This window comes from Pseudorasbora parva, chromosome 7 (genome assembly GCF_024679245.1).
Source record: "Pseudorasbora parva isolate DD20220531a chromosome 7, ASM2467924v1, whole genome shotgun sequence".
In the NCBI taxonomy this organism is placed as follows: domain Eukaryota; kingdom Metazoa; phylum Chordata; class Actinopteri; order Cypriniformes; family Gobionidae; genus Pseudorasbora; species Pseudorasbora parva.
This window is the reverse complement of record NC_090178.1, coordinates 33,583,862-33,611,483: the sequence shown is the minus strand read 5'-3', so window position 1 is coordinate 33,611,483 and position 27,622 is coordinate 33,583,862. Positions and strand designations below refer to the sequence as shown.

At 36.5% G+C, this 27,622-nt stretch overlaps 1 protein-coding gene and 1 long non-coding RNA gene across 3 annotated transcripts; one reads left to right on the top strand and one right to left on the bottom strand.

The window, feature by feature from the left end:
* The first annotated feature begins 15 nt into the window (after positions 1-15).
* Positions 16-26,003, top strand: si:dkey-17m8.1 (C-Jun-amino-terminal kinase-interacting protein 4). 2 transcript variants are annotated; one of them, XM_067449153.1, is made up of 28 exons: positions 16-140; positions 2,375-2,856; positions 3,539-3,733; positions 6,698-6,818; positions 6,954-7,024; positions 7,121-7,191; positions 7,290-7,362; positions 7,501-7,673; positions 9,644-9,906; positions 10,090-10,147; positions 10,311-10,463; positions 13,977-14,019; positions 14,175-14,302; positions 14,682-14,735; positions 14,829-14,969; positions 16,013-16,139; positions 16,369-16,452; positions 17,899-17,946; positions 18,219-18,360; positions 19,664-19,706; positions 20,328-20,408; positions 20,492-20,559; positions 20,640-20,788; positions 20,887-21,058; positions 21,283-21,396; positions 21,494-21,592; positions 22,426-22,518; positions 24,754-26,003. In XM_067449153.1, the coding sequence occupies exons 2-28, from the start codon at positions 2,758-2,760 to the stop codon at positions 24,861-24,863; spliced, it is 2,973 nt and encodes a 990-aa protein (XP_067305254.1). In that variant the 5' UTR covers positions 16-140; positions 2,375-2,757; the 3' UTR covers positions 24,864-26,003. The 2 variants fall into 2 exon arrangements, with proteins under 2 accessions (XP_067305254.1, XP_067305253.1); XM_067449152.1 differs by having other exon boundaries at positions 7,498-7,673.
* LOC137083298 (uncharacterized) lies at positions 25,900-27,053 on the bottom strand. Its single transcript, XR_010906471.1, has 2 exons — positions 26,911-27,053; positions 25,900-26,522 (listed from the first exon to the last, which is right to left on the bottom strand). It is a non-coding gene; the product is annotated as an uncharacterized lncRNA (long non-coding RNA).
* Positions 27,054-27,622: the final 569 nt, after the last annotated feature.

The window sequence follows — 27,622 nt, the reverse complement described above, 5'->3', positions numbered from 1 at the left end:
ATCAAGTTGCTGACGGTCTAACCACACCTACTTCTTTAACCTGGTTTAGAGTAATTGATATCGTTTCTAAAGCGAAGGACTTGTAATTTCATCCGCATGAACTCGTAGACATGGTGTCCGAGCCACAGTAATATGTAAAGGTGAGTTGATGAATTTGCTAATACCACAAACAAACGATCGAATTATCCCGTTAAAAGACCAAGTGTCAGTGAAGACACGGGCAGGCAGCAGCGTTCAAGGTGTTTGCCGACGTCACGCAAAGTTTATTTGACTATCTTTTAAATATATGCGTTTATGTTTGTACTTTATTTTTTATGAAGTAATGTTTCTTTGAGTTTGAGAGATGTGTTTGTCTTTCTGGGACTTCGAATGTGTGTTATGCGTGTGTGTACAGTATGTGTCTGTGTTCATGACAGTTATTGCTACAAGATTGCTACAATTATTAACAAAATATTATTATATTGGCCGTTTAAATGACTTATTCACTAGCTTATTCACTGTTTACAGTGAACCACACTAAGAATGACAACAGAAAGCTGCATAAAAAACTTATTTACATACCCAGCATTAGATGTGGGTTAGTTACAGACAATTGAATATGATTATTGTAATTATCAAATGTTCGTATTTAAAACATCTAAAACTGCAATCTGACCTTTTGAACTTTATAATTATCTCATGTTTTGGGGTAGTTTACCAAGAAGATGGACAAGATTTATGTTAACATTTATGTAAGTAGGTCTATATTGGAGAAATATATTTGACATTGTGTAATTGGTTTCAGCGTTTTTAGTTAAATCAAACTATTGTGACGAATGAATGAAGAAAAGTAAAAATATAGCTGTAAGGAGTGGTTAGGTTAGCAGGGGACAAGCACCACATAGGCAGGATGAGGAGCTAAAATGCATCAGACCAACTGGGATTTTTTTTTAAAAGACATTTTGTATTAAGCAAATTAGTTTGAAAGACCATAAATACAATTAATAACTTGTAATGTGACGTAATTGCTTATTACTTTTGACCAATTTTTGTTTTTGAGATTTTTTCTTTGGTGAAACTATTCAGCAGTTATAAGCAAAAAAAGGTACCCTCAGGTCAGGTTGTCATAACATGCACCAAGTCTGGTCATAATAAGCTGAGATATAGCCATATGTCCATTTTGGCATGTTGTTTGTAGAATCTTCTCACGTTAAACGGGAATGGATTGATGAATTGTCTTGAATTCCATTTTGTTGTTTTTTTGTCAGCATGGTCTGAGGATGATCTGATTTAATTGTGAGGCCGTTCAGAAGTTCTAAGAAAAAATTGCACTTTTTTCATATCTCCTGACCACTAGGTGGCACTTTGCTGAAACAGTGCAGGTATTCACAGGTCATGGTTGTCATAACACACACCAAGTTTGGTTATAAATAAGAATACACTAAGGCCCTGTCCCAAATGGCACACTTGTGCCAAATGGCGTCCGTTAAGTCCACGCGAGACCATAGGTTGCCCCATTTGTCTGGTGCGGGTTCCGCAATGGACTTCTTCCCGACAGTCAAAGCTGCGTTGCATCATGAACGTGCAGACACGTAAGAAGAACGCAAGGCTTTAGGGTGCCATTTGGGAGATGGCCTAAAGTGTTGCGGAGATATAGAGTGTGTCTCAATCAGTGTTGGGTGTAACTAGTTACTAAGTAATTATTTACTGTAATTGAATTACTTTTCCCTTGAAAAAGTAAAGTAAGGGATTACTTTTATTTCTTCTGAAATTTAATTACAGTTACTTCACAAGTAATAACCACAGGAAAACAGTAGACAGTAAAACAATTAAATGTAATAAATAGTGGAATTAACACCAAAGTTTAAAGTCTAACTTTAAAATGCATGTTTTTATGTATCTATTTCACATTTGTAATATTTTGGTCAGTAAATAAGACTAATTTATGTAGTTTTATATTGTTTATTTGAATGAATTCAAAGTACTCAACTAGTAGATGTTGATATAGGATTTAGAAATTGTAATAAGTAATGAAATACTTTTTGGAGAGTAATTTACAGTAATCTAAATACACTATTGAAGATGTAATTAGTATTTTTTATGATATTTCATGACATAAATGTAAGTGAAAATTTGGACAGTCGATGTCACTAGAGGAATTGAGTTAGAGAATATCAAAATTGCTGACTGTCCTCTATCTGGTTGCCAAATTTCACAACTTTTTATCCTACGATTCTATGGGCTGACTTCTAGAGCAGAAGAAGGTGCATAGCCCCGAAATATTTAATGTAATCGTGCAGTCAATATGGGGTAATAAATTGCATGCATGACAATTTGCTGTTTAAAATGGTTTAGATACTAACACACATTACACTTCAACTTCTCTTTTCCCCAGAATGGACACCAAAACGCCTCCAGACATGAACAGTGCCTACTTACCCCAATGACTTTGGTCAGTTTAGTTTTTGAGAATGAATGTGAAACCGAAAACGAGGAACATGGAAGAGGAGGAATTAACTGAAAATCCCATGCGGCTTAAGAAAATAGTTCTGTTTCTCAGGTAGCTATTTATAAGATAAGAAAAGGAAGAGATGTTTTAGTTTATATACACGCCGCCACTATTTTCATGCTTGTTTTGGTACACTGAAACCATTTTAAGGTAGTGAAAACAGTGTGATTTAAAAAAAGAGGTTTTGAATAGCAAACAGCAAGGCTAGGTGTAGATTCAGATCACAGTAATATTTAAAAAGCCAATCAGAGAACAAGAAGCCGTGAAACATGGATTATGGTGAAAGTGTCCTTTGTGGAAGTGGAGAACTGGAACTGGATCCCGATATCGTGAGCGAGGAGGCGGGAAAACTCTACTCGGAGCTACAGGTAATTCGTAACCATTCAAGAGTTTCCACTTTAATGCAGGCACCAATCAAAATAACTTTACAGTCAGCATGAAAATAAAGTTGCAATAGTCTTTTCTTCCATATTTTGATGTGAGTGAAACGGCCACTCGAATAAGAAAACATGTAGGGTAGAATTTAGAAGTAGAATTTTTTTCCATTAGGAATTGATTGGATTGTTGTTTTTTGCTATTATGGTCGATCGATCTCGTGAGTGACAAGTTCCGCCCTCATGCCGAAAAACACTTCAGAGAAGAAAAGAGATGTAAAGTCATTTTCATTAAAGTTTATGAGGGCACATGAATTTGTTAAAACAATTTGCATGAATAAATAATGTATAATAAATAGTGCATTATTCTATTAAAAAATTTAAATGTGAAAGGTTGATTTCATGGTGATTTAAAGCTTAAGAGGCATATTAAACTCCAGCACACCGTACCACCATTATAAAACAGAAGTTCAGTGAAGATGTTTTGCTGACTTTTCATAAGGGAAGTCAACCATAGTATTTTTTACTTTACAAGCATAACTCATAAGTACTGCTCTTCCTGTGAGTGCAACTGCCCGCTAAGATAAGATAATTACATTTGATGGGGGAAGGAAAAACCACTAAAAACATCACTAGGAAGTAAAAAACAATTCAAACTGTTTTTTGTTTTTTGTAGTCAGTGGTGGAGACTCATGGAGCTGGAGTGGTAGAGTCTCTGCTGCCCATCCTCGTCTGGGTTCTGGAAGGCCTGGCGAGCTGCAGGGCTCAGCTGAGAGAGAGAGAGGAGGAGGCAGAGAAAGAGAAAGGAGAGAGGGAAGAACTGCTGCAGAGGTATCAGAGTGAGAAAACACTGCGGAGAGAGAGCCAGGAGGTGAGATACAACCTGTGTGATGAGTTGTCATAAAAAAGGAAGCAACCTCACTGCCATATTGGTATTTTCTAGTAATCTCACACATTCTATTTAATTAAAAGGAAATTATATGATTTTACTTAGAAAACATTGCCTAACGTATCAGCGTTTTTTAAATCTGAAGTCTCCCTGTACCAGTGTTAATGTTGACAGCAAATTTTTATTTAGTTTTAGTCGGTTTTAGACCTTTTGTCTTTTAATTTGAATATTTATTTTAGTCACCTGAATTGTTTTTAGTTTTAGTCTAGTTTTAGTTGACTAAATATCATAAGTACATTTAGTCAACTAAAATCTGAGTTTAGTCTAATTGTAATGCATTAATTGATTATTTAAGCATTACATAAACCGACTTGAATACGTCAACTGACATTTTGACAAATGTGTTTTTGACTTTAAAAACATACACGAAAGAGTAAAATGTTGAGTCACTTTTTTTGTTTATTTTTATATTGTTGTATTTCTGTTTAGATTTCTGTTTAGTATATTAGGTTAAAGGACCTGTATGCAAGAAATGTATTTCAATTAATCATAAAATGGCCCTGATATGTCACTAGACATCAAGAAATCATGTTCATTTCAAATACTGATATCACTGACAACAGCAGTCAGGCCAGGGTATTGACATTTAAAAGTTGTTGTTGCAGCTCTCAACTTATGTTGATGTTGACATGTTGTGTTTTGGCCTGAAGCTCCGCCCTCCACCTATCGACCAATCATGAAGTCAGTAGTGTTTCGGCATCCGGGTTGCCAGATCTGCTCTAGTTACCACAGCTGCAGCTACAAACGTTCCTGCTGGATCCTGCAGCTTATCTGGCAACCTCGAGTCAGGGATACACCGACTGTACACCGCTCTACAGTCATTTGAAAGTGATTGCAGTACCAGTTTTGGCCACAATCTTACGTACACTTCCTTTAAGCTAAAGCTTTAACTAAGTTTAAGTTTATACTTTTAAAATTTTCAGTTAACAAATTATTTAATTTCAAGTAATTAATATTTTTGAATGGTTTTAGTCAGCTGTTATAACCCTAATACTTTATTGAATAATGTCAAATACTGTTCTTAGTCTTTCCTCCTCACTATGAATTAAATGGGAATGAAATTAAATCGTTTATTTTGTAACCAAAAACTTCTATATAATGTGTGACTTTTGATTATAAACAAGCTCGAAATACACATTGATTTGAAAATGTAATTTTCTTATTTTGAAATGTCTGCGCCTTACTATTTCAGTTGCAGCTGTTCATTCAAGTTCGGATGACTAAGGGGAATCAAATATGCATATTACAACCATCTAAAACATATTACCACATAAACATTGTAAAGTAAACAGTGTCATTATGCCTTAGCATTAGTTCATAAACAATTACCTGGCATAAATATGCGCTATTTAATGATTGAGCGGCTCAGAAGCGCAGTTTCTTGAGCCTGTAGAACGCGCAACAGCGCCGTGTTTTCCTGTGGTTAGATTAGGACGGTACAATTCAAATTTGCGCATCTTTTACACAGGAAATCAGGGGCCTGTACCATGATGGTAGTTTAACAAACACAGGGTTACAGGATTAGTTTTGAGTTGACAAAACCAAACCTTTGTTGGTCCCATGATGCTAATCATCAGCTTACTCTGTCAACTCAGGCTTTGATCCTGAGTTCAAGAGTTTAGCTGTGACATCAGCAGAGAACAGCCAATCACATGCTGTGGAACTGAGATTCACTTCTCGCTAGACAAGCAGTGAGATTAATTTCTCTCTTCTCTCTTTATTCGTTTAAAGTCGGGAATTTCCCCTGCCTATTAAAAAGTTACGTTCATATTCATTACAGTAGTAAATACCAGATCAGCTGATGGACAAGATGCTTCAGTATATGTATTACAAATGTCAAAGTAGTGTGCTTTCTGAAATCAGAATAAAGATTTATGCCTTGCAACCTGAAATCCTGTGTCGGAAGTGTGAAGTAGACACACTAACATTAACGATTTCAATATACAGTATGATTTATCCTCTCCGAGAAGACAAGAAGAAGACAAAAGTACAAATTAAAGGTTTAAGTCACCCCAAAAATAAATTTATGTCATTAATGACTCACCCCATATAGTTAAAAAACCCGTAAGACCTTTGTATCAAATTATTTTTGATGAAATCTGAGAGCTCTCTGACCCCTCCATGGGCATCAATTTAATTACCACTTTCAAGGCTTAGAAAGGTTGTAAATAAATCGTTAAAATAGTCTGTGTGACTCCAGCGGTTCAATATTAATGTTAAGAAGCAACAGGAATACTTTTTGTGTGTAAAAACACAAACAAAAATAACAACTTTATGCATGACTACATGCATGTGTTCTGGTGCTTACATGAATCACGTAGGAGAGTGACACGAAAGAGAAGAGATTGTTGATTATAGTCATTATGTTTTTTTGTTTTTTTTTTGCACACAAAAGGTATTCTCGTCGCTTCAAAACATCAAGGTTATACTTGATGTTATGAAGAACTCAGATTTCATCAACAATATATTAATTTGTGTTCCAAAGACGAATAAAGGTCTTAAGGGTTTAGAAACGGCATGAGGGTGAGTAATTAATGACAGATTTTCATTTTTGGGTGAACTAACCCTTTATATAAAACTAATCCTGTGAGACTGATACAGTACATGGGTGATTTTAGGTCAAGTCAACATTTTTGCTTTAAGTCAATGATGTCCTCTGTCAGTAGGGAATAGTAAAATGGCCACTCAAACACTTTCGTTGGGTTCACCGCCTAAAATGGAGTGAGCAATCCAGTTGTTTTTATAGATCAGTGGGCCCCTTCAATGCTACTGTCCTGGAGAATTATCAGTTATGGGAAAGTAAATACTCAAAAAACACAATAAAACTGTGCAATACTTTCAAGTTTAAATACCTTTAAAATATGAAACCTTTCTGTGTACCGTCAGCGCTATTTGGAGTTGGATGACCAGTTCGAGCAAGAGAGGAGAGCAATGCGTGCGAGAGAAAAGGAGAAAGAAAAGAGAGAAAGAGAACTGGAGAAGAAAGCTAGAGAACAAGCTGACCAATGTGAGTCTCTTCTAATTAAAACTTGCACCTTTCTGCCCTCCCTCTCTGTGTGTCCCAAACTGTTAATACACATGCACATGATGTATTTAAATGTGTAATTGTTTTAAATATATGACCGTAGTCTTTTCTGTGTAGTGATGGCTTTGGAGGAGCAGAAAGCAAATCTGACACGAGAACTAAACTCAATCAAACACACACATAACAAGGTCCGTCACTTAAGTCTGTGTCTCTTAAGTTTTAGTTTATGTAGTAAATTTCTATTTCTTAAAATCATGTTTTTAATCCTGTCTTTTAATATCCAGTTAGTACTACTGACACATCGAGATCTGCTGGAAAAGAAAAAGGAGTGGGAGAGCGAAGCCTCAACTTTTAGGTAACACACACTTTCCCTTTTTAGAGAGGTAATGGAATCCCACAAATTGGGGTGATCGCCGTGTTGTCATGTCAGCAGAAAATTCTCTTTGTTTGCAGGAATCATGTGCACAGCAAACATTCAGAAGCTATTTCTATCCCAGGCAAAACAGAAACCACCTGCACCGAAGAGGTGATTTTCATTACAATTCAGTGGATAGACAGTCTTAGCAGATAGCACTCTTCCAGAATATTTATTTTATATTTACAGTGTATAAAACAATAAATATCTTGGTTTTCACTAAGCATCTTTTTTATCCCCTTTTAGCAGCATGGTCCTAAATCTGGCTTTGGTACTGATTCCACTGTGCCAGAGATTACCATTACCAATGACAGCAACACGACTGATGCTGAGGTCAACCATAACAATGACCAATCCTTTGTCAGTGACATCATAAGCTCCACCCCTGAGTTGGCCCATTTGAAGGGCTTTGTTGAAACAAGGTACAATCATTTATAAACAGAGACTGTATTATACTGTATCTGTACCAGTTTTGATGACATTGAATAAGTACACTGATTAGGCTTAACATTCTGAGAAGTGAAGTGAAGAACACTGATTATCTCCTCCTCACGGCACCTATTAGTGGATGGGATGTATTAGGCAGCAAGTGAACATTTTGCCAAAGTTGATGTGTTAGAAGCAGGAAAAATAGGCAAGCGTAAGGATTTGAGTGAGTTTGACAGGGGCCAAATTGTGATAGCTAGACGAACGGATCAGAGCATCTCCAAAACTGCAGCTCTTGTGGGGTATTCCCGTTCTGCAGTGGTCAGTATTTATCAAAAGTGGTCCAAGGAAGGAACAGTGGTGAACCGGTCACATGGTCATGGGCGACCAAGGCTCACTGATGAACGTGAGGAGCAAAGGCTGGCCCGTGTGGTCCGATCAAACAAACAAGCTACTGTAGATCAAATTGCTCAAGAAGTTAACGCTAGAAAGGTGCCAGAATACACAGTGCATCGCATCTGCATAGCTGCAGACCAGTCAGGGTGCCCATGCTGACTGACCCCTGTCCACTGCCATTGCGCATCAGAACTGGACCACGGAGCAATAGAAGAAGATGGCCTGGTCTGCTGAATCACGTTTTCTTTTATGTCACGTGGATGGGGAACACATGGCTCCAGGATGCACTATGGGAAGAAGGCAAGCCGGTTAAGGCAGTGTGATGCTTTGGACAATGTTCTGCTGGGAAACCTTGGGTCCTGCCATCCATGTGGATGTTACTTTGACATGTACCACCTACCTAAGCATTGTTGCAGACCATGTATACCCTCTCATGGAAATGGTATTTTCTGGTGGCTGTTGCCTTTTTCAGCAGGATAATGTGCCCTGCCACAAAGCAAAAATGGTTCATGGATGGTTTGAGGAGCACAACTAGTTTGAGGTGTTGACTCGGCCTCCAAATTCCACAGATCTCAATCGAACCGAGCATCTGTGGATGTGCTGAACAAACAAGTCTGATCCATGGAGGCTCCACCTTGAAACTTAGGACTTAAAGGATCTGCTGATAACATCTTTGCCAGATACCACATCACACCTTCAGGGGTCTAGTGGAGTCCATGACCCAACAGTTCAGGGCAGTTTTGGCAGGAAAAGGGGGACCAACACTCAAATACAACTTTTTTTTCTTAAAGAATATGCATGTTTTTACTTAACATGTAACACTTTCTTTTTCTTTAAAAAATACTATTTAAAAATGCTGTTGTTTGAACTTTAAATGAATCAAAGAATCCTGAAAAAAATATTAAAAGTTTCGTTAAAAATATTAAGCAGCACAATTGATAATACTAAGAAATTTTTCCTGATCACCAAAGCAGCATATTTGAATGATTTTTGAAGGATCATGTACCACGACAGAAAAGGAATACATTACATTTTAAAGGTTATATTTTTTTAAATTTTTAGTTGTAATAATATTTCACAATATTTTATCAAATAAATGTAGCCTTGATGAGACTTCTTTCAAAAACATAAAAAAATCTTACTTCACCAGTGTGAAATTAAATGCCACAAATGTGTGCATTCCATAGAAGTTTTTTTTTACTGTAAAGGTCATTTAAGGCTTGTCTAAAGGTGTCTCAGTCGAGTCAAACGTTTTTCTGTTCTTTCTATTCTGTCAAGTACTTGTTTTTTGTCTTGCTGATTTCAGGAAGTGTGTAGCAGTTTCTTTTAATGTGTGTCACATCCTGTGGATGTTCTGTTATTTGATTTATTTTTAAGTCAAGTTAGATTTTTTTGTTTGTTGCATTTGTCTCCTGCATGGCAGAGAAAATAAATAAATACAGTCTTATCAGTTTGGTAAATATTGCTAATATTTTATTGCATTTCTCATATACCCGTAATTCATTTATTTCTCATAAACACCTATTCTCTTTCTGTCATATTTTCTGTTTTCTCTCCTTGCTTTTTCCAGTTCCCCTGTTTGTTCAAAGACAGCTACATCTGGACAAAACACTAGTTTTTTTGATGAGATTACACAAGCCCAGGAGGATAAGAAAGAGGTAGAGGAAGACCAGAATGTGAAAGATGGAGAAAAATCACAGGAGGAGGAAGAGATGGACAGCGACTCTGATTGTTTGGAGTGGGAGTTGAGGAATACTGACTCTGTGTTTTCCGAGTTATCTGAACTCAGCAGGGAATATGTGGAAACCGTCGACCAGGGGGCCAGTGTCAGAGGTACATCTATGATCCATGTGTGTGTGTTAGAAATAATTTACATTTGGAAGAACAACAGGCAGAAGCTTCTAAAATCAACTGCAATTTAAAATGTTTTTAATGCAAAAACATATTAGACTGGTGTGTACAGTAATTGAGAATCTGTGTGGTTAAATCTTTTTGCAATTGTTGTTTTGTTTGCAGATACCACAGAGCAGTTTGACCAGATTCTTTCTCAGTATGAGGAACTAAAACACACTCAGTAAGATTTTTTTGTTATATACCTCCAACAGTTTTTATTGCCAAAGTTCAAGTTTGAATAAGGCTCTGAAACTCTAATTGTGATACATATGCATTAATTACAACCACAAAAATTTTATCCATCCACCCATCCATCCATCCATCCATTTTTGTCTCTGTCTCAGTGAAATGGTGGATACTGCTCGTAAGGCCCTTATATCCCGTGTTGAGGAGCTGACCAATGAAAGATCTGCCCTGAATATGGAACTCGATTCTTGCCGTAAAACCATCAATCGCCTGGAAACGAAAAATAAAGAGATGGAGGAGGAAAGCAAGCGGTAAAACGAATGATTGATTCTCATGTAAAACCTGAAATTGATCATATCTCAATTTAGAATTAGCCTAGCTGTTTACCAAATACTTAACCAAGTAAAACAGTGGAAAGTTTAAAGTCATATACATAAAACGATACTGCTCAGTATTTTCAGGAACAAAGCATGATGAACATTTAATATAGTTTCGTGATTAGGAAAAAATATATGCACTATTATTTAAAAGTTTAAAGGTTCAGTGTGTACATTTCAGCAGCATCTAGTGGTGAGGTTGTGAATTGTCAACTGTCCACCACTCAACCGCATGTTTTCAAGTTTTCCAAAAAAGAAAAGAAAAAAAGAGCACAACTGATCCAATCTTCTCAATCTTTATTATTAACATTTCTTCAACATGAATGTTTCTTCTGAACATGAACTGTTCTTCTAAAATTGAACATTCCTTTCTGAACATGAATGAATATAGGCTTCTCTTGCCTACTCGTTTTATTTATTTATTTATTTATTTTTATATTGCTAATATATTTTTGAGATTTTTGGATCTGGTTATCCTTCGTCCTTCGCACCTTTCTATTACCAACAGGTGTGTGATGGTAATTGTGTACTAATAAATATAGCCAATAGAAATTAAATCATTATATAATACTGAAATAATAAATGTTTTTATTTTTTTTTAAAATAATAGAGTAATTTAAAGCAAGGCCATAACCAGGTCAAACAGAACAGTGAGCCAAATTCTAGGTCTAATTCCAGTTGGGAAATAATCAATTTGGGACTATTTGCAAAAAATATTTGCATTAATTGTCGTCAAATATAATATTATTAGTCACAAGATTTTTCAGATGAATGAATAAATACGTACATCCGCTGCTTATATTTGAGTTCCTCAGTGGTCTAATAGTAGATTTTTAGTAAATCGTCTCAAATGTTCAGAGTTCTAATCCGCTCATATAGTTTTCTTCATTAAAATTTTCATCAATGGTTGTATATTACAGTTTTTCTCGATTGCTTAAACACTATAACCAGGCTTTTGAACTAAAATTTCAAAACCATAACGCCATTTATCAAAAAGCACACCCATTTCACTAAACTATAAACACTATTCCCTGTTTTGACACATGAGTCAGATTTGTTAAACTGTCACTCCAAAACTCTACACACAAATCCCTTAATTTCTCATTGCCTAGACCATGTGGTCATTTAGAAAGCACTAGCATTCAATATTGTTCACTCAAGTCAGCATAGTTTCAGCTCAATTAGCACACAATTACCCAGGTGAAAACACTAAGAGTCAAAATTTAACACACATCAATCAGAACTTTCAAGATACATAAAAGTGCCAGAGTCAGTTCATTTGAGCTTTGGAACAATGGATCCACAAAGAAATGAAGGAAGAGGTCGAGGAGGGAGAGGAAGAGGACTTGGGTGGTGAAGGAGGAGGAAGAGGACATGGTGAAGGAGGAGGGAGAGGAAGAGGATGTGGTGGAGGAGGAGGAGGAGGAGGAGGAGGAGGAGGAGGAGGAGGAGGAGGAGGAGGAAGACAAGCAGTCTCGGATGAAATTATAGCCAGTTTAGTTGATCATACGAGAGAAGTGCCAATCATATGCATATTCCACATTTTATCATAAGTGTGGGGACATGCACTGGTCTTGGTCTTGACTCGGTCTCGGCCTGTCTTGGTCTTGGTCTTGACTCGGTCTCGGTCTCTGCCCTTCAAAGTCTTGGTCTTGTCTTGGTCTCGGCCCTTCAAAGTCTTGGTCTTGTCTTGGTCTCGGCCCTTCAAAGTCTTGGTCTTGTCTTGGTCTCGGCCCTTCAAAGTCTTGGTCTTGTCTTGGTCTCGGTTTAGGTGGTCTTGACTACAACACTAGTGGAAAGTGTATGATCGAGAACCTTATATGCTTGTTCACCTCGTCCAAGCCATGTGTCAGTAGATGCGTGCCAGGGGTGGATAAGGCATGCAAGAGGATTTTACCCCGGCTGCCAGGCTAGGGCTAATATAGCCTGTGATGTGGATGAGATTCTCTGGCCTGACCCAGACCAAAGACGGGAGGCTGAGGCGGAATAAAAAAATTTTTTTGTACTGTGTAGTATGAATGAATGAATAAAAATGTGCCAGTGTATCCATTGGTTGTGTCTTTTGTTCATCATGTGAAAAGGTTTGTGAGGAGGGGAACCACAAGTAACATAACTTACCAGTTTTGGAAATGTTGTTTTGAATTTATTGCACCAGTGTGTTAGACTAGGTTGTAGTGTGTGTGATTTTGAGGGCTTGTGTGTCTTGTCTGAGGGCAAAGTTTGGTTTTTCAGCAAGAGTGAATGGTTTTGAGTGTAGAGCTTCATTTTGACCTGAAAATAGGTTGTTTGGGAAACTGGGTGAGAAGTTATGGATTTGTGTTTATAGTTTTGAGAATATGAGGCATAGTTTCAAGAAATGTGTTTAAGCAATCGAGAAAAACTGTAAGAGCATGGACACGTTGCATTTTGTGTGCATTTGTGTGTGTGCAATTTAGTTTTGTGATTTCACCGGAAAGACGTGCTTGACGTATTTGATAGATTGACGTGCTCGTCTGTGTGTGTGTGTGTGTGTGTGTGAAGACTGTTTGAGCATGTGCGTGAGCCAAAAGAGAATGTAAACCCCGGCTACTTTGATCTGATTGGCCATTTGAGCGCCGTTAAACCACATTCATTTCGACTGTCTGATCAGCCTCTGTTCATGTCAATCACGCAGTGTCAACCAATTATACTGCATGAGAAAGGGCAGAGCTAACTCTCTCATACACACACACACACACACACACACATACACACACACGAAGTGAGGCATAAAGCGTGGCACACGCAACGACTCTGCCAAAAATGCTTTTCCGAGCAACGCACGGGCCGCACTAAGACTAAACTTTGATGTCAAGTAGGGGGCCACAATCATCCTGCGGGCCCCTGCCCTCTATAGAGCAGTTTGTCCATTTAGGGCTACCGTAGAAACATGGCGGTGCAAAATGGTGACTTCATTTGCTCATTCTAAGTTAATAAAAACATAATGATTCATTATGTAAGGCCTTTATACACCACTAAAATATATTTATGTATATTATATTGCATTTCTGTCAATAGATCCTCATAAATACTACACACTGCACCTTTAAGGTCTAAAAGATTTAATGTTTCAGAAGTATCTTATGCTGACCAAGGCTGCATTTATTTGATAAAAAATACAGTCAAAGCTGTAAAATATTTAAATTGCGAATAACTGTTTTCTATATACATTTTTTAATGTAAATGATTTATGTAATATCAGCAGCCATTCACATGTGTCACATGATCCGTCAGAACAGAATGTATTTAAAACAGAAATCTTCTGAAACATTATAAATGTCATGACTGTCACTTTTGATCAGTTTAATGCATCCTTGTTGAATAAGAGTATTAGTGTCTTTAAACATACTGAAACCAATCTTTTGTAGAATAGATTATTAGGCAACAGTTTGTGTTGCCTATTAAACATTTTTTTATATTTCACGACAGGTTAAGAAAAGAGCTAGAGACAGCCCAGTCAGAGGACCCTGATGTAAGTCTTTATGGAAGATTTCAGGTGCAAGGCATGTTTACAGAAATGTTTATGGATATAATCACTTTTGTGAAAACTTTACTAACTAACTAACTGTATTTCTACTTACCGGTAATCCTAAAACAATGCCTAATAATTCCTTTTTTTCTCCCCAGGCCTCGCTACCTATCTCCCTCCGTCGCTTCTCTCGTTCTGAAATGGCCCGGGTCGTCATGGAGAAAAATCAATACAAAGAGCGACTGTTTGAACTGCAGGAAACTGTGCGGCGCTCTCAGACTCTAAGGTGTGTTAAACTACCTCTCCCAGGATTCATATCCTCATCTTTAACAGAAACATTCACCTGTCATTCAGAACTGTAAAGTGAGGAACAGGTCTGTTAACCTTAATTACAAGTGTTGCGCTGTGAGCATTAATAATGCAACAAATCATGTGGCTTGTCTATATATTTGCACTGTCTAATTAATCCATCAAATAACAACCCCAAACTTCAGAGAAATGACATGGCGATGCTCTAAAATTCAGTCAGAGCACCTTGGCAATCACGTACGGCCTAGCATTGGGGCTGCGACTTCTGCACAGGCAAACACCACGTTTTACACAGAACATGTAGAAGTGTAGTTCATGTAAATATATTTAAGTCATTTCTGTATATTTTCCTCTAGAGTTACCAGAGAAGATCACTCCCCTGTGGAAGGGAAGGGTAGTGTCTGGAGCCGGTGAGGATACTGTATATAAACCTGTATAACCAGTACCTAACAGTCAGTTTGTGCAAGGTGGTTCCTTCTCTGAGCCATATTATTTTCTTGCAGGTTTAATCGTTTTCTAGGTTTGACAAAGGGTCAGTTAGCACCAGCCACAGCTTTAGCATTAACCATCACTCCCATGCCAGCTCCTGCACACACACCAGTGGGGTCTCCAAAGCAACTCTCCACGAGGCCGTCCCCAACAGAGTGAGTCCTCTGGCATTGGCAGTTTCAAATACCTGCTCCTTTTCCTTGTTTATTATATGCGTTACATTGGATTGAAGCTCTCAAAGACTATTCATTCATCACATTTTAATAGTGTCCAGGAAAAGGAAAATAAAAAATCTAGATTTGCAAGAAAAGTTACAAAGAAATATGATTATGTTTTGGGGGGAGTCAGACAGCCAGAGCTAACCTTGCCTTGTTATTAAAACAGCAATTCGCTGATATTTTAAGGAACTTGTTGACCTGTCCTGGATACAGTTGTGTCAGTGTCTTGTTTTATGCATTTTCTTTCTGCATGTTGGTTACGCCACATGACTTTGATGGTTGCTCTACATGACTTGACATTTTTCAAATAATAACAATAAGTGACGCAGTTTTAAAATACAGCTTTTTTGCTGTAAATTCCCCCCCCCCCCAATTAAAAAAAAAAATTCAGAAATTAAAAACATTACAATCACAAAAGAGATATTCACATTGTATGTGTTGTATTAATTGTATGAATATAAATATAATTGACTCAAACACACCGTACCGTTGTTAATGTTTTTGTAAGTCTCTTATACTCACCAAGGCTGTATTTATTTAATCATAATACAGCAAAACAGTAATATTATTAAATATTATTAAAAAAAAGATTTAACAACTCTTTTCTATTTTGATATATTTTAAAATGTTATTTATTCTTGTAATGTCAATTACTCCAGTCTTCAGTTTTACTGTTTCTAATGTTGCTTAATATTTTTGTGAAAAACTTTTATTTAAAAAAAGTCTGGATTCTTTGATGAATAGAAAGTTAAAAAGAACAGCATTTATTTTAAATATTATACATTTTCTTAGTAACAGTATAAAAATCTCTATAAAAGTCACTTTTAACCAAGCATCCTTGCCAAATAAAGTTATACATTTCTTTAATAAAATAAAATATAACTGACCCCAAATTTTGAAGAGCAGTGTGTATTAGATGTACTTAATATAACTTCAAAGTTTGTTTTTTTATTATTATTTATTACATTTGTTTCGCGCAGGAGCTCTCCTTCTCCCAGGTTAAGGAAAAGAGAGTTGTACAGGGACATCCGTTCTCATGTGTGGGGTACTCTGGGTAAAAAACAGCTCCATGGATGGAGCATGCCTCTCGCTGTTACAAACATAAAGGTAAACAACACACACACATACACACATTATTGTTTAATTCAGTTGGTATCCATAGCAAAAGGTGGACTATACCCACCTCAAAGTGTGACTAGTAATTACACTAATCTACTAAATAAGTATATGTCTACAAATTGCGGTGATGCATGCCCACTCCCAATCATACTCATTAACTAAACTCCTCTCAGTGGGTTAATGAATCTGTTTGTAAGTCTGTGTTTATGTGGAGCAGGACTCTGAAGCCCCTCCTGAGCCCAAAGACGTCCCCGTCCTCATCCAGCTGAGACTGCTGGACCAGAGAGATGCTACAGCAAAGGTGAGAGTCACTGTTCATTAATTTAGTCCGTCTTATTTTAGCAATATGAATATAATATTATTGATTTTTTTTTTTGTTTTTTTTTTGCATGTTGCATAGTTGTGTTGGGGGTCATTTGTTTTATTTGTGAAACATGCCAACTTGTCCAGATATCATTTTGACCACAGGCTGTTATACAAATAAATAAACGCATGTAAAAAGACAAGAGAACCAATGAAATATTAATAATTGTTTATGTTGTAGTAAATGTATGGGTTTTTTTTCTAGAGCTTTTTGTTTGTCTATGCAAACAGTTTTTTGCATAGTACAATCAAATCTGTAGCTGTAGATGCCAAACCATTTAGTCAAATAATCACCTTAACCAAATTTAGAGTGTTGTTCTTCCCTCATATTTAAAATTTATAAAATATTTTCCTCATATTTTGATGGTTTAAACTTTAATCAGACTTATAATTAAAAACAAACATCCCCTCTGGAAATCACTACTGTATATTTAAATATGTTTTAACTTTACTTTCGCAGATTATAACTACGTTTTATGGCTGTCAATTGATTAAAACAGTGAATCATTTTCTCTGCGTTAACATGAATTATCTTGAACCTGCTGAAATGTTCCTATAAATATATTTTCGTCCCAACTGTGCATTCTAAATGATAAATTCATATATTTCCCCACTAACCTGCGGCAGTCCAGTGCTCATCTTTTCGTTTTTTCTCTTACTGATCTCATACCTGTGAAGTTTACATTTTTAAATGAATTTGACTGATGAAAAGGATTGCTTGTGTGCACTGGTGCTCTTATTCCATTCTTTTCAAATAGTTGAATGAATGAATGCGCGGTACACACAGTGAAATGACTGATCATGAAAAATGGCAGAACGGTTATTAAAATATTCAATATAAATAAATAATGGTTCGTATTCATCAGGTCTCACACCTCAACATCGTGATCACTAGTACAGATGAGCCGCTTCACCCTGTGGTGAAATAATGCCGTATGTTTAACAGCCGCTGCTTTCTAACATTGGCTTGAGTTGGATTAAAATTTCACATTCCGTTGAGTGTGGAAAAATCTTCACACAGTAATCATCCGAAAATCTCTGCTCCTGTCTCTGAAAATGTCCACATTTTTAAATCTTCTTGTGGACACTCATTTTAAGTAGTCTTTAGTCAACTATGTGACTACAGCACATTGAAAATATACATAACTGGAAATAAATTAGTTGTACTCTTTCAAGTTTAGTTGTAAGTCTGTCACGAAGCTCAATGCAAGTAGTCCATTCAGGATATAGTCAGATATGCTAAGTGTGTCTCAGATTATGGTGATGTATGACATTAATCACCATAACCTAAGTTTTCCAGATTCCTCTGCTGTGTCTAGTCCTACAATGATTTTAGCCCGTTGAGAGCAAGGGTCATGGATTTACAGGATGTTTAATTTTACAGCTCACATGTGCTGTTGCAGTTCCTCCAGAGATATCAGGAGAGCAGACGGTATGTTAAAAAGAAAATCACAATCTTTTACAGCTGATTAACATGTACACTCCTTCATTTTCATTTTATTTGTAATTACTTCATAAGGGTTTAAAAAGGGGGGGTCTCAGCTTCCATATTCCCTCATGTTTTCAGGTCTTTATAAACATGGGAAACTTGTATTACAGAGCAGGTGTACTAAAATGGATTTGACCACCACTTTCATTTAATTATCATGTTGCATCATGTCAGTCATTGTTGTGAAAATTTCACACTCCGCCTCCCATCCTCAGTGTTCCGTGTGGGCCGTCACTGGACCTGCGGCCAGCAGTGATGTCACAGTGATTGACCCGGCCCGCTCCAATACCATTCTGGATCAGTTCAGCCTTCCGCCCACATCCCCTGCATTATGCATCTGTGCTGTGCCCCCTGCTGGTCAGTCTGAACACCGCAGCTTTGTAGAATTTACAATACTGAAGTCAGGGGTCTAAGTTATTGAGTATTAGTACCTACTGTAAGTATTATCTTGAAGTGCTTTACTTGAGTATTACTGAAACTGAATACTTAATTAGTTCAGTAAGATTTAAAAAAAATGTTTTCAAAAGAAGTACACTAACCAAGGCTGACATTTTTTTTGGGAAAAAATACAATAAATACGGTAATGTTGTGAAATATTAATACAATTAAAAATAACTGCTTCCTATTTTAAAATGTCAACATTTATTCCTGTGATGGCAACGCTGAATTTTTAGCATCATTACTCCAGTCTTCAGTGTCACATGATCCTAATTTGCTGATTTGATGCTCAAGAAATATTTATTATCCAATGTAAAATAAAACCTGGAAAATGTAGTTCTTTTTCAGTGTTATTTAATGAATAGAAAGTTCAAAAGAGAGCATTTATTTGAAATATAAATTTATATAACAATGTAATTCTTTACTGCCGCAGTGCCGCCTGATCAATTTAATGTGTCCTTTCCGAATAAAAGTAGTCATTTCTCTAAAAGAACAACTTATTAAAGCCAAACTTTTGAACAACTGTACATATTTTAATGTTTTTAATGTTAAATATGATCGTATTGTACATATTTAAGTCATTGTGACTTAAATCAAAACCTTTTTTTTTTTCGCATTACCAATCAATTTTTTTTACTTGTATGTAAAACAGCAAGTGAAATCCATTTTACTGTAAAATATAATTGACCACAGCATGGGTCAATAGTCCTTGTGAAGAGACCACAGCATAGTATTTAACCTGAAGTAATACAGTAACTTTATATAGTGCATAAAAAAATCAACGGTTTATCTGTAGTATTAATAAATTCTGATTTAACAAAAAAAAGATGTCTGAAAGAGAGAGAATTTTTGCTCAAACAGGTTGCTTTACAAAGTTTAAGTGTTACTTGAATGAGAATCTCTTCAGCCTCCTGGTTTAATCTATTTTTACAGTTGATGAAAATTGCAGTTATTTATTAAAACAGTTATTAATTTATTTTATTTTAATTTATTTATTTTCAATTAATTTTTTTCTAGTACGGTATCTGTATATCAAGATGATTCGCCCGTCTATAGTTTAATATTTTCTTGTGTAATTCTGGCATTCATCTGCATTATTAACATGTCTTGGCATATAACTTTAAATTCTACTCATGTCAACTGCTCTTGGAGTTGGATATTCTCAGATTTACTGAGTGTTGGTGAGTTGTACTGATGAGGTTGTATTGATGTCTTGTGTTAGGAGACACTGCAGGAACTGTGTGGATTGGAACACAGGATGGAGGGTGAGGGCATCCCATTCTCATTTATTTGATCTTATTTTAATATATAGGTTTTGGTTAAATTGCTAACATTAAGAATCTTTTTACACGGCTCATTTAAAGTAATAATGCCTCAAATGGTCTGGCTAGTTGTGAAGAGCTATTACTTTTCAAAACAACCGTAAAGGATTTTCACATGGTCGATAACTTTTTGCCTTTTATAACTTGCTATTGTGAGATTATATCTTAAAAAGATCTCTCACAATTATGAGTTGACAATTGCAAGTTTATATTGCGTGGTATAAAGTGCAATTGCGAGTTATAATGTTAGAATTGTGACTTTCCAACTTTATAATCTCTCAATTCTGATATTATAACTCACAATTGAGACTATATGTCTCTCAAGTCTGTTTTTTACAGTTCTGAAAAAAGCGAGAAATCGTAAGAAATAAAGTCAGAATTATGAGAAAAAGTGGTAATTAGCTTTTTATTTTTTATTCCCTGGCAGAAACAAGCTTCCATAAGTACATATAGTAGATTTTTCTTAAAAGAGAAACACATTTTTGTGGTCATGAAATGTTGCTTCAGGCATTGTATCATTAAGATATGTTTCCTCATCACCTCCCTCATGCTGTTCTCTTGCAGTGTGCTGATTCATTCATCCTCCAGCTCCAGGCGCCGCTGTCTGCAGTCTGTCAGTCTTTCCGAGGGGGTGCACTCTTTGACGTCAGTGTCTTTAGAATTTACTTTTCTCTTTGATGTAAATTGTATGCCAGAGGTTCATGATTGAATTCCTTCTGTGGATTAAGGTATTCTCAGGGCGAGGTAATCGCTGGTTTGGCCAATGGGACGCTTGCATTCTTCACCCACGATTCAGGTGTGTTTGACATTTCATCGGTTTAGGTGTTTTATTTAGATATGGATGGTACTTATGACTTGTAATGATAATATTTATAGGCATCTGGGATCTCCAGTCCCAGGAGGTGCTTTCGCTCGGCACAACACCTTTGCAGCCCATTCGCTGTTGCCTAGCAAAGGAGGGGTGTCTTTGGGTGGGATACTGGAATAAAGTTTACATGATCAGTACGAAAAATCGTAAAGTAGAGGTTAGTCACGGATGGAAAACGGATTTGTTCATCTTGTGCTTCTCAACCTTCATCCTGACTCTTTCACTGACTCAATACTTGTTTTTCTCTCCACTTAGAAATCGTTCACAGTGTCTGAGCGAAGTGAGCAGCAGGTGCGTTTTCTGTGCGCAGCAGGAAGTGGAGTTTGGGCTTCCTGCCGTTTGGATCCCATACTTAGGCTTTTTGATTGGACAACTGGCCGTCCTCTACAAGAAGTAGATTTATCATCTATAGTGAATAAAGCTTTAGGTATTTAAATTGTGTTTCTTTATTGATATGGATACTTTATGGAATTTTAAATGCATGGGTGTCACTTTTTTAGATATACTGTATACTACCATTAAAAGGTTTAATTAAAAATATGTAAGAAATTAATACTTTTTATTAGGCTAGGGTATTTTAAATGGATCTAAAGTGACAGTGAAGAAAAATAAATGTGGTTCTTTCTTTTTAACCCTTTTTCCATTTGACAGGTTCTGCATTCTTGTCTCTCTCTCCTCTTCAGATCACAGCCTTGTCTGTGGTCAGTGGCCGGCTATGGGTGGGCACAGGAAGTGGTGCAATCTTCTCAGCGCCCCTGTCACTCAGTAAATATTTTCCCACTTAAAATAAAGTGGTTTTTGAGTGGTTTTGAATTAAAAAAAAATGATTTTTAATTGTTTTTTTTGTTTGTTTTTTGTGTAGGTTCAGAGTCCTGCTCTATACCATATTGCTCTCTTGCATCAGCTCAGCTTTGTTATCATGGCCACCGACAAGCAGTTAAATTCATTATTTCTGCTCCAGGTTTGAAACTTGTTTACTTTCAGTAAGGACATGAGTCCACCAAAAAGTTTTTTTTCCCCAAGGGTAGCATATTTTTCCAATTGTTTTCAATGGGAGCACAGGGTAATTTAAAATAACAGTAGCGTGACGAGGCGCTGTGTGTCTTATTTCGTGCATTTAAATGCAGTTAAATGCATAACTACATTTAATCCAGTTACAAGAATGTACTCAAGTGCAGTGCTCAAAACTAGCTATGTATCCATCACCCTGGTTTTATGCACATTTTGAAGTATTGCATCAAAAACGAGTGGACGTGTCTAACTGAACATAACATGCTGTCACAGGCTGGAGAATCCTTTATTTTAGGTGCTGTTGGTTCATTGTGCTGCGATTTAGGTTTAAACTAGAACATTTATGGGCCATGGCTGGCAAAGCCCAACTTCCGGGTCTGTGTTTTCCAGACGGGCTACCAAAACAAAGTTTAAGTCCATCGTCATTTGCTCGTTGTTGTCGTTTGATTTTTTTTTTTGAACAAGCAGAATGTGACGGTTTGTTGGTGTAGCATTTGTCCCGCCCCTCATTAACTGTGATTGGATGGCTGGATAAAAAGTGTCAAGCACTGTGATTTACCCAAAGTTGAACATTCTTCAACTCTCAGCGACTGGACAAAAACGGTGAGTGCTCAGCGCCTCGTCACGCTGCTGGTGTTTTAAAAACGCGGGGCTCCCATTCAAAACAATTGGAAAAATACGGTAGCCGTTGGAAAAAAAATGCTTTGGTAATCTTATCAGTAATCTTATCAATCGTACATTTATCACCAATTTGTTTCTGGCTTTTTTTTTAATTCAATGCAGGCTGCCGTAGTTCCTCCAGTTCACCAGATGGCGCTGCTACTACCTCTCAGCTCATTCTCAGTGGAGGGGAAGGATATATCAACTTCCGAATTGGTGAGGTCTTCCTTTTGGCACAATTATTATATCGCAACTTTATGTATTTATTTTATTCTTCCATCGAGAATGTTTTATGAAGATGACATAAGGGTATATATATATAATATTAGGGCTGGGCACGTATTAATTAATTAAGTAATTTTATCGCATATTAATGTTGTTATTTATTATTATATTGAAAGCCAATTGCTCACTGCCTCTAAATATACATACGTTTCAGACAAACCATTGGCCACAGGAGAATAGTCTGCAGGGCTGTTTGTAAGCCAAGGGCTTGACATTCTTTGTCTGGGACAAAAAAAATATTAAAATAACCAGAAACGCGAGATTGTTATTATTATACACAATGTAAACAGCGATTGATAGTGGAGTTTATCTCTCCCTCTGGCGCATTGAGGCTCGTGCTGCTTGTCTCTTTGTGTGAGACATTTGTGGAGAAATCAAAACAAGTAAGCAGCAATATAAACTCACAGCAGAAATATACTGGGGTAAAACTGAGTTTTTTTGTAGTTGTTGATATTTATGATTTATGATAGGCTATTGTTAATAACACAAGTCGACTTTGCAATCGTGAATTGAGTAGCATGAATGGTGTAGTTCAATAAACAAGTAGCCTAATTAATAATAAGTTACTTAAATTTTTAGACCTAAACAACTTTTTTTGTTCTATTTCACACATGATTTCACCGACGAAAATAGTCCCAAAACTCAGCGCAGTGTTTTGTTACCGAATGATTCAGTGTTTTGAATGAATCATTTGAATGAACGACTCAGTGACTCACTTATGAAGACGATCACTTGCTGCCCCCTATTGGCGGTTATGTTTAAAAGTATGATTGCATGTTTTTATAGATGTTTATATATTTAGAACATCAATCTTAATAACATTATTTATTGCAGCTGTATTTTTTGCAGTTTAAATTATTTAATTTGATTGGTAACAGCCCTATAGTGTGTTTACTATTATAACTGAATTTATTAATCAAATGTAAGAATTTAACATGAAAGATGATGCATACATTTAATAAGATTTTTAAAAATGGCCTTTATAAAATTAAATGAAACCCTGGGGTGAATATCACAAATATGCAGATTTAAGTAGGCCTATGTAAAAGTTGATAGAACACACAATTTCCTATGTACACTACCTGATAGGCCCGAAGTTAATCAATATCAAATAAAATGTAGAAATTTGTGACAATGGCCAGCGTGCACCAAAATGTTATAGTGGTATGATTTCACACAATTTACTTATCTGTACACCGCTGTTTCCTCTGTCCTAAAAACGGCCTGATGATTTCCTTGTTCTATGAAGTTCCTCCTTCAGAAACACGTAACGAGCTCTGATTGGGCCAGCGCTTCCCGTGTTGTGATTGGACAGCAGCTTAGCGCACTTTGCCCGGAAAGGTCCCGCCTCTTACAGCGCTCTTCTCCACGTGGGAGAGCAACAAGACCACGCCCCCTTTTTTGCGTGTTCTTGTGGGGGAGGGTTAGTCAACAAACGGTTCTAGTGACGTCAATACACCCCTGCACTTCCTGCTGTAGTCCAAACCGGCCGTTCGCGTTTGGCATTGAACTTTGAGCTTTATAATTTTACAAATAAAATAAAATTATGCAATACACTACTTTTATATTCCTTATTGAATTTTGCGCATGCTGCGATTAATCGCGATTAATCACAGAAAAACATGCGATTGATCACGATTAAATATTTATTCGTTGCCCAGCACTAATATATATATATTAGGGCCGGGACTCGATTAAAAAAAAATATCTAATTAATTAGAGGCTTTGTAATTAATTAATCGAAATGAATCGCATTTTAATTGCATATAAATATTTGACCTGAGAACAATGAGAAGTAATTTTTCACATGTATTTTTAGTATACCATTGAATAATGACTGAATACATAAGCTTAATCAACAAAATATTGTTTATTTATTTCAGTCCAGCAGACCAGCGCAATTTTTGCCATTAAGAGTAGCAAAAGCATATTTGCATACTTCTCCGTTCATGTTCACTATGGTTTGTTGTTGTCGTGACTCATGAACGCTAGTTGGTGTTCCAGTATAATCGGTCTGTCGAAACTTATTCATTGAAAAACGTTTCGTGGTGCAAAAATAAGTGTGGTTAAATTTTTTTTTTTTTTTTTTGCGTAATTAATTAACGCGTTAAAGTCCCGGCCCTAATATTATATATATATATATAAATTTTTTTTTTTACTCTTTAGGAGATGATGGAAGTGATGGGGCCAGTGAGAGTGTCCTACAGAGATCAGAACGAAGTCACATGATAATTTGGCAGAGCCCCACCCCCTCTGTCCCAAGCCCCGCCCTCTGAAATCTGTTCAATCAAACTGCATTTCACCTCTTTCGGGATATGATCGAGCACACCACTGTACAGTGCATTACAGTTCTTCTGTCACTTCTATAGACACTCCCAAAGGGAATGAAAGGGCCTAAAGTCAAAGTAAAGCAGTAACATAAAGCGGTTTCTAAGAAATGTTGTTTTGGACCTACAACACTCATTCTGCACTTTTATTGTACTTGTTTTGGGGTGAACTGACCTTAAAAGATGTTTTTTTTTTTTTAAGTCCCATAAAAACTGGCATGCCTTTACTTTGTGTTTTCAATTTCTGCCCTGTATTTGTCGCGTGTGTGTGTGTGTGTGTGTGTGTGTGTGTGTGTGTGTTTGTTTTTTGTTCTACATATTCTAAATACTGGAACAAAGGCAGGTTGTGACTGATGCTTGGTCAGGAATTAATTTTATTTCTTTTTTTATTTCAAATCATGGGGAGTGATGTATTTAAACCTGTGATGTGCTGCTGGTCATGACATGCAGTACTTTGAAAAAGACTCAGTGTTGGTTGCTTGTAATGTGCATTAGATCAATTATAAAATTTGCACAAAGAAAAAAAACGACCAGAAACTGACCCAGATTGACACACTACCTATTTTGCCTGTCCTTGTCTTTTTCCCCTTTTTAAAAACAATTTAGGTTTGGTGTTGAGGGTAAGGTTTTATTTTGTTTTGTATTATTATTGGTTGTTGGTTTCTAAGTTATTTGTTGTGAAATGAATGGAGGCTTCTGGATGGCATTGCAGTATTTTTTGAATGAGGATGTTTTTCAGTGTGGCTCTACCCATTTTATGAGTGAGAGCGATAGAAATGTTTTGTTAACTGGAAAACGTGTTTCATTGTTATATGGAACTTTGTAAATACATTTTCTCTATAGTTAAAATTGAGTTGACTTTTAGTCTGAAAAGTGTTTCTTCTGTATTGATAAAAATAAAGCACAAAAGCTGCATGTATAATTTTTAAATTATGAAAAATGTATCAGTGTTTCAATTTAATCACCCATGTTTTGCACACCAAAATATATGTTCAAGTTTTACTGCATTAACAAAAAGTTGAAATAGAAAAACATTAGAAAATGTCCTTAATTGTGTACAAAAAATATAAAGTTGTTCAGTATTTTTTCCCAAGTTGTACTTATTGCACTACAGTACAGGTTGTACAAAATAACTAATTTCATTCAGTAGTAGTTGCATTGTAACAAATCTGTCAACATTCATCCTTGTAACTCTTTTACTCCTCCTCCAACTGAGATTTTAGCTTAATTTGTGGTATCCCAGCTCTTTGCACATGCTCTTTGCCATACCCAGAGGTCAGGAAGTGCTGTGGCTGCGGTGGGGTCTCCGTATCCGACTGAGGGTGCGAGCGAACCGGTCCACAGCATTGCGTTTGTCTGTCAGTTCCTTCTCTGAATTTAAACCATCAATATTCCCACTGTACCACATGACCCAGGCCCCCATAGACATCAACACCAGCAGAGCTCCAGAGTACACCAACAGATCACCAAAGTCATGACCATCGATTTCAAGCGGCACGAAGACGCCGATCAAGAGGCTAGACACACCGAGAAGATCCATAAGGACTGCAAACACCAAAAGAAACTTACAGTGGGCCAGTCCAACATGGTCCGTATTAGACATGGTCTCTGACATGGGGGATATGAGAAATGGAAAGAAAGAAAAAAACGAGTTAAAAAAGGTTATCTATAAAATTATCACTGTTCTAGTAGGAAAACATTTGATTTTGCTCATTGGTTTTAACATGTAAAAACAAACATATTCTAAAGTAGCCTAGCCTATGTAGGCTGATCTTTACCTGAATTAATTAATTTTATTTTACACTAGGCTATATCTTAATGCAAGTAAAGTTAAGCACTAGCTAATTAAACAAGATATATTTTAGGTAAGATGAAATGCTTGGGAGAAGGAAAAAAAACCTGTTAAACCACTCGAGCAATCAGGTAGGCTACTGCTTTCCATAAAATATAGGCTAAAACTGAGTAGTAGGGTACGAACGATTATCATTCTACTTACCTTTTAGCGCGGAAATTATGTTCGTTTGCAAAACTGACAAGAACGACTCTTTAGATGACAAACATTTTGGTCGTTTGTGTTTTTCCGGGTTTTTCACTTGCGCTCCAAAATAGTTTCGACGTCATACAGGTGGTATGTCACATGACGACACGATCGCTCTCGAGCTTTTTTTCAGCTAGGATTTTAAATGCGTTTCGGTGTTCAGTTTCGAAACTATTTTAATTGCGTTTTAAATGAATGAATAGGCTCTAAATCCATTCATCCATCCATCTATCTATCTATCTATCTATCTATCTATCTATCTATCTATCTATCTATCTATCTATCTATCTATCTATCTATCTATCTATCTATCTATCCATCCATCCATCCATCCATCCATCCATCCATCCATCCATCCACTCACATTTAAAACGTCCCGCATGCCAGCAGCATGACGAAACTTGTGTATTAAATAGATATAGATGCCATATCATATAAGAAAAAATAGTTCCAAATTTAAAAAATCCTTGGTCCTTGGTAGATATCACTGACCATTTATTTAACCATATAGCAAAAGTAAAAGTCTTATGTTCATTTTTCAACTGTGTGTGTGTAGGCCTTTGTGTTGGCTAGCTATATTTAAAATCAGACGATTTTGATATTATTTTAATCTTATCCTATCTGTTAATTTAACAGTTGAGGTCGTTCTTTAATGCTGATCTAACAGCAA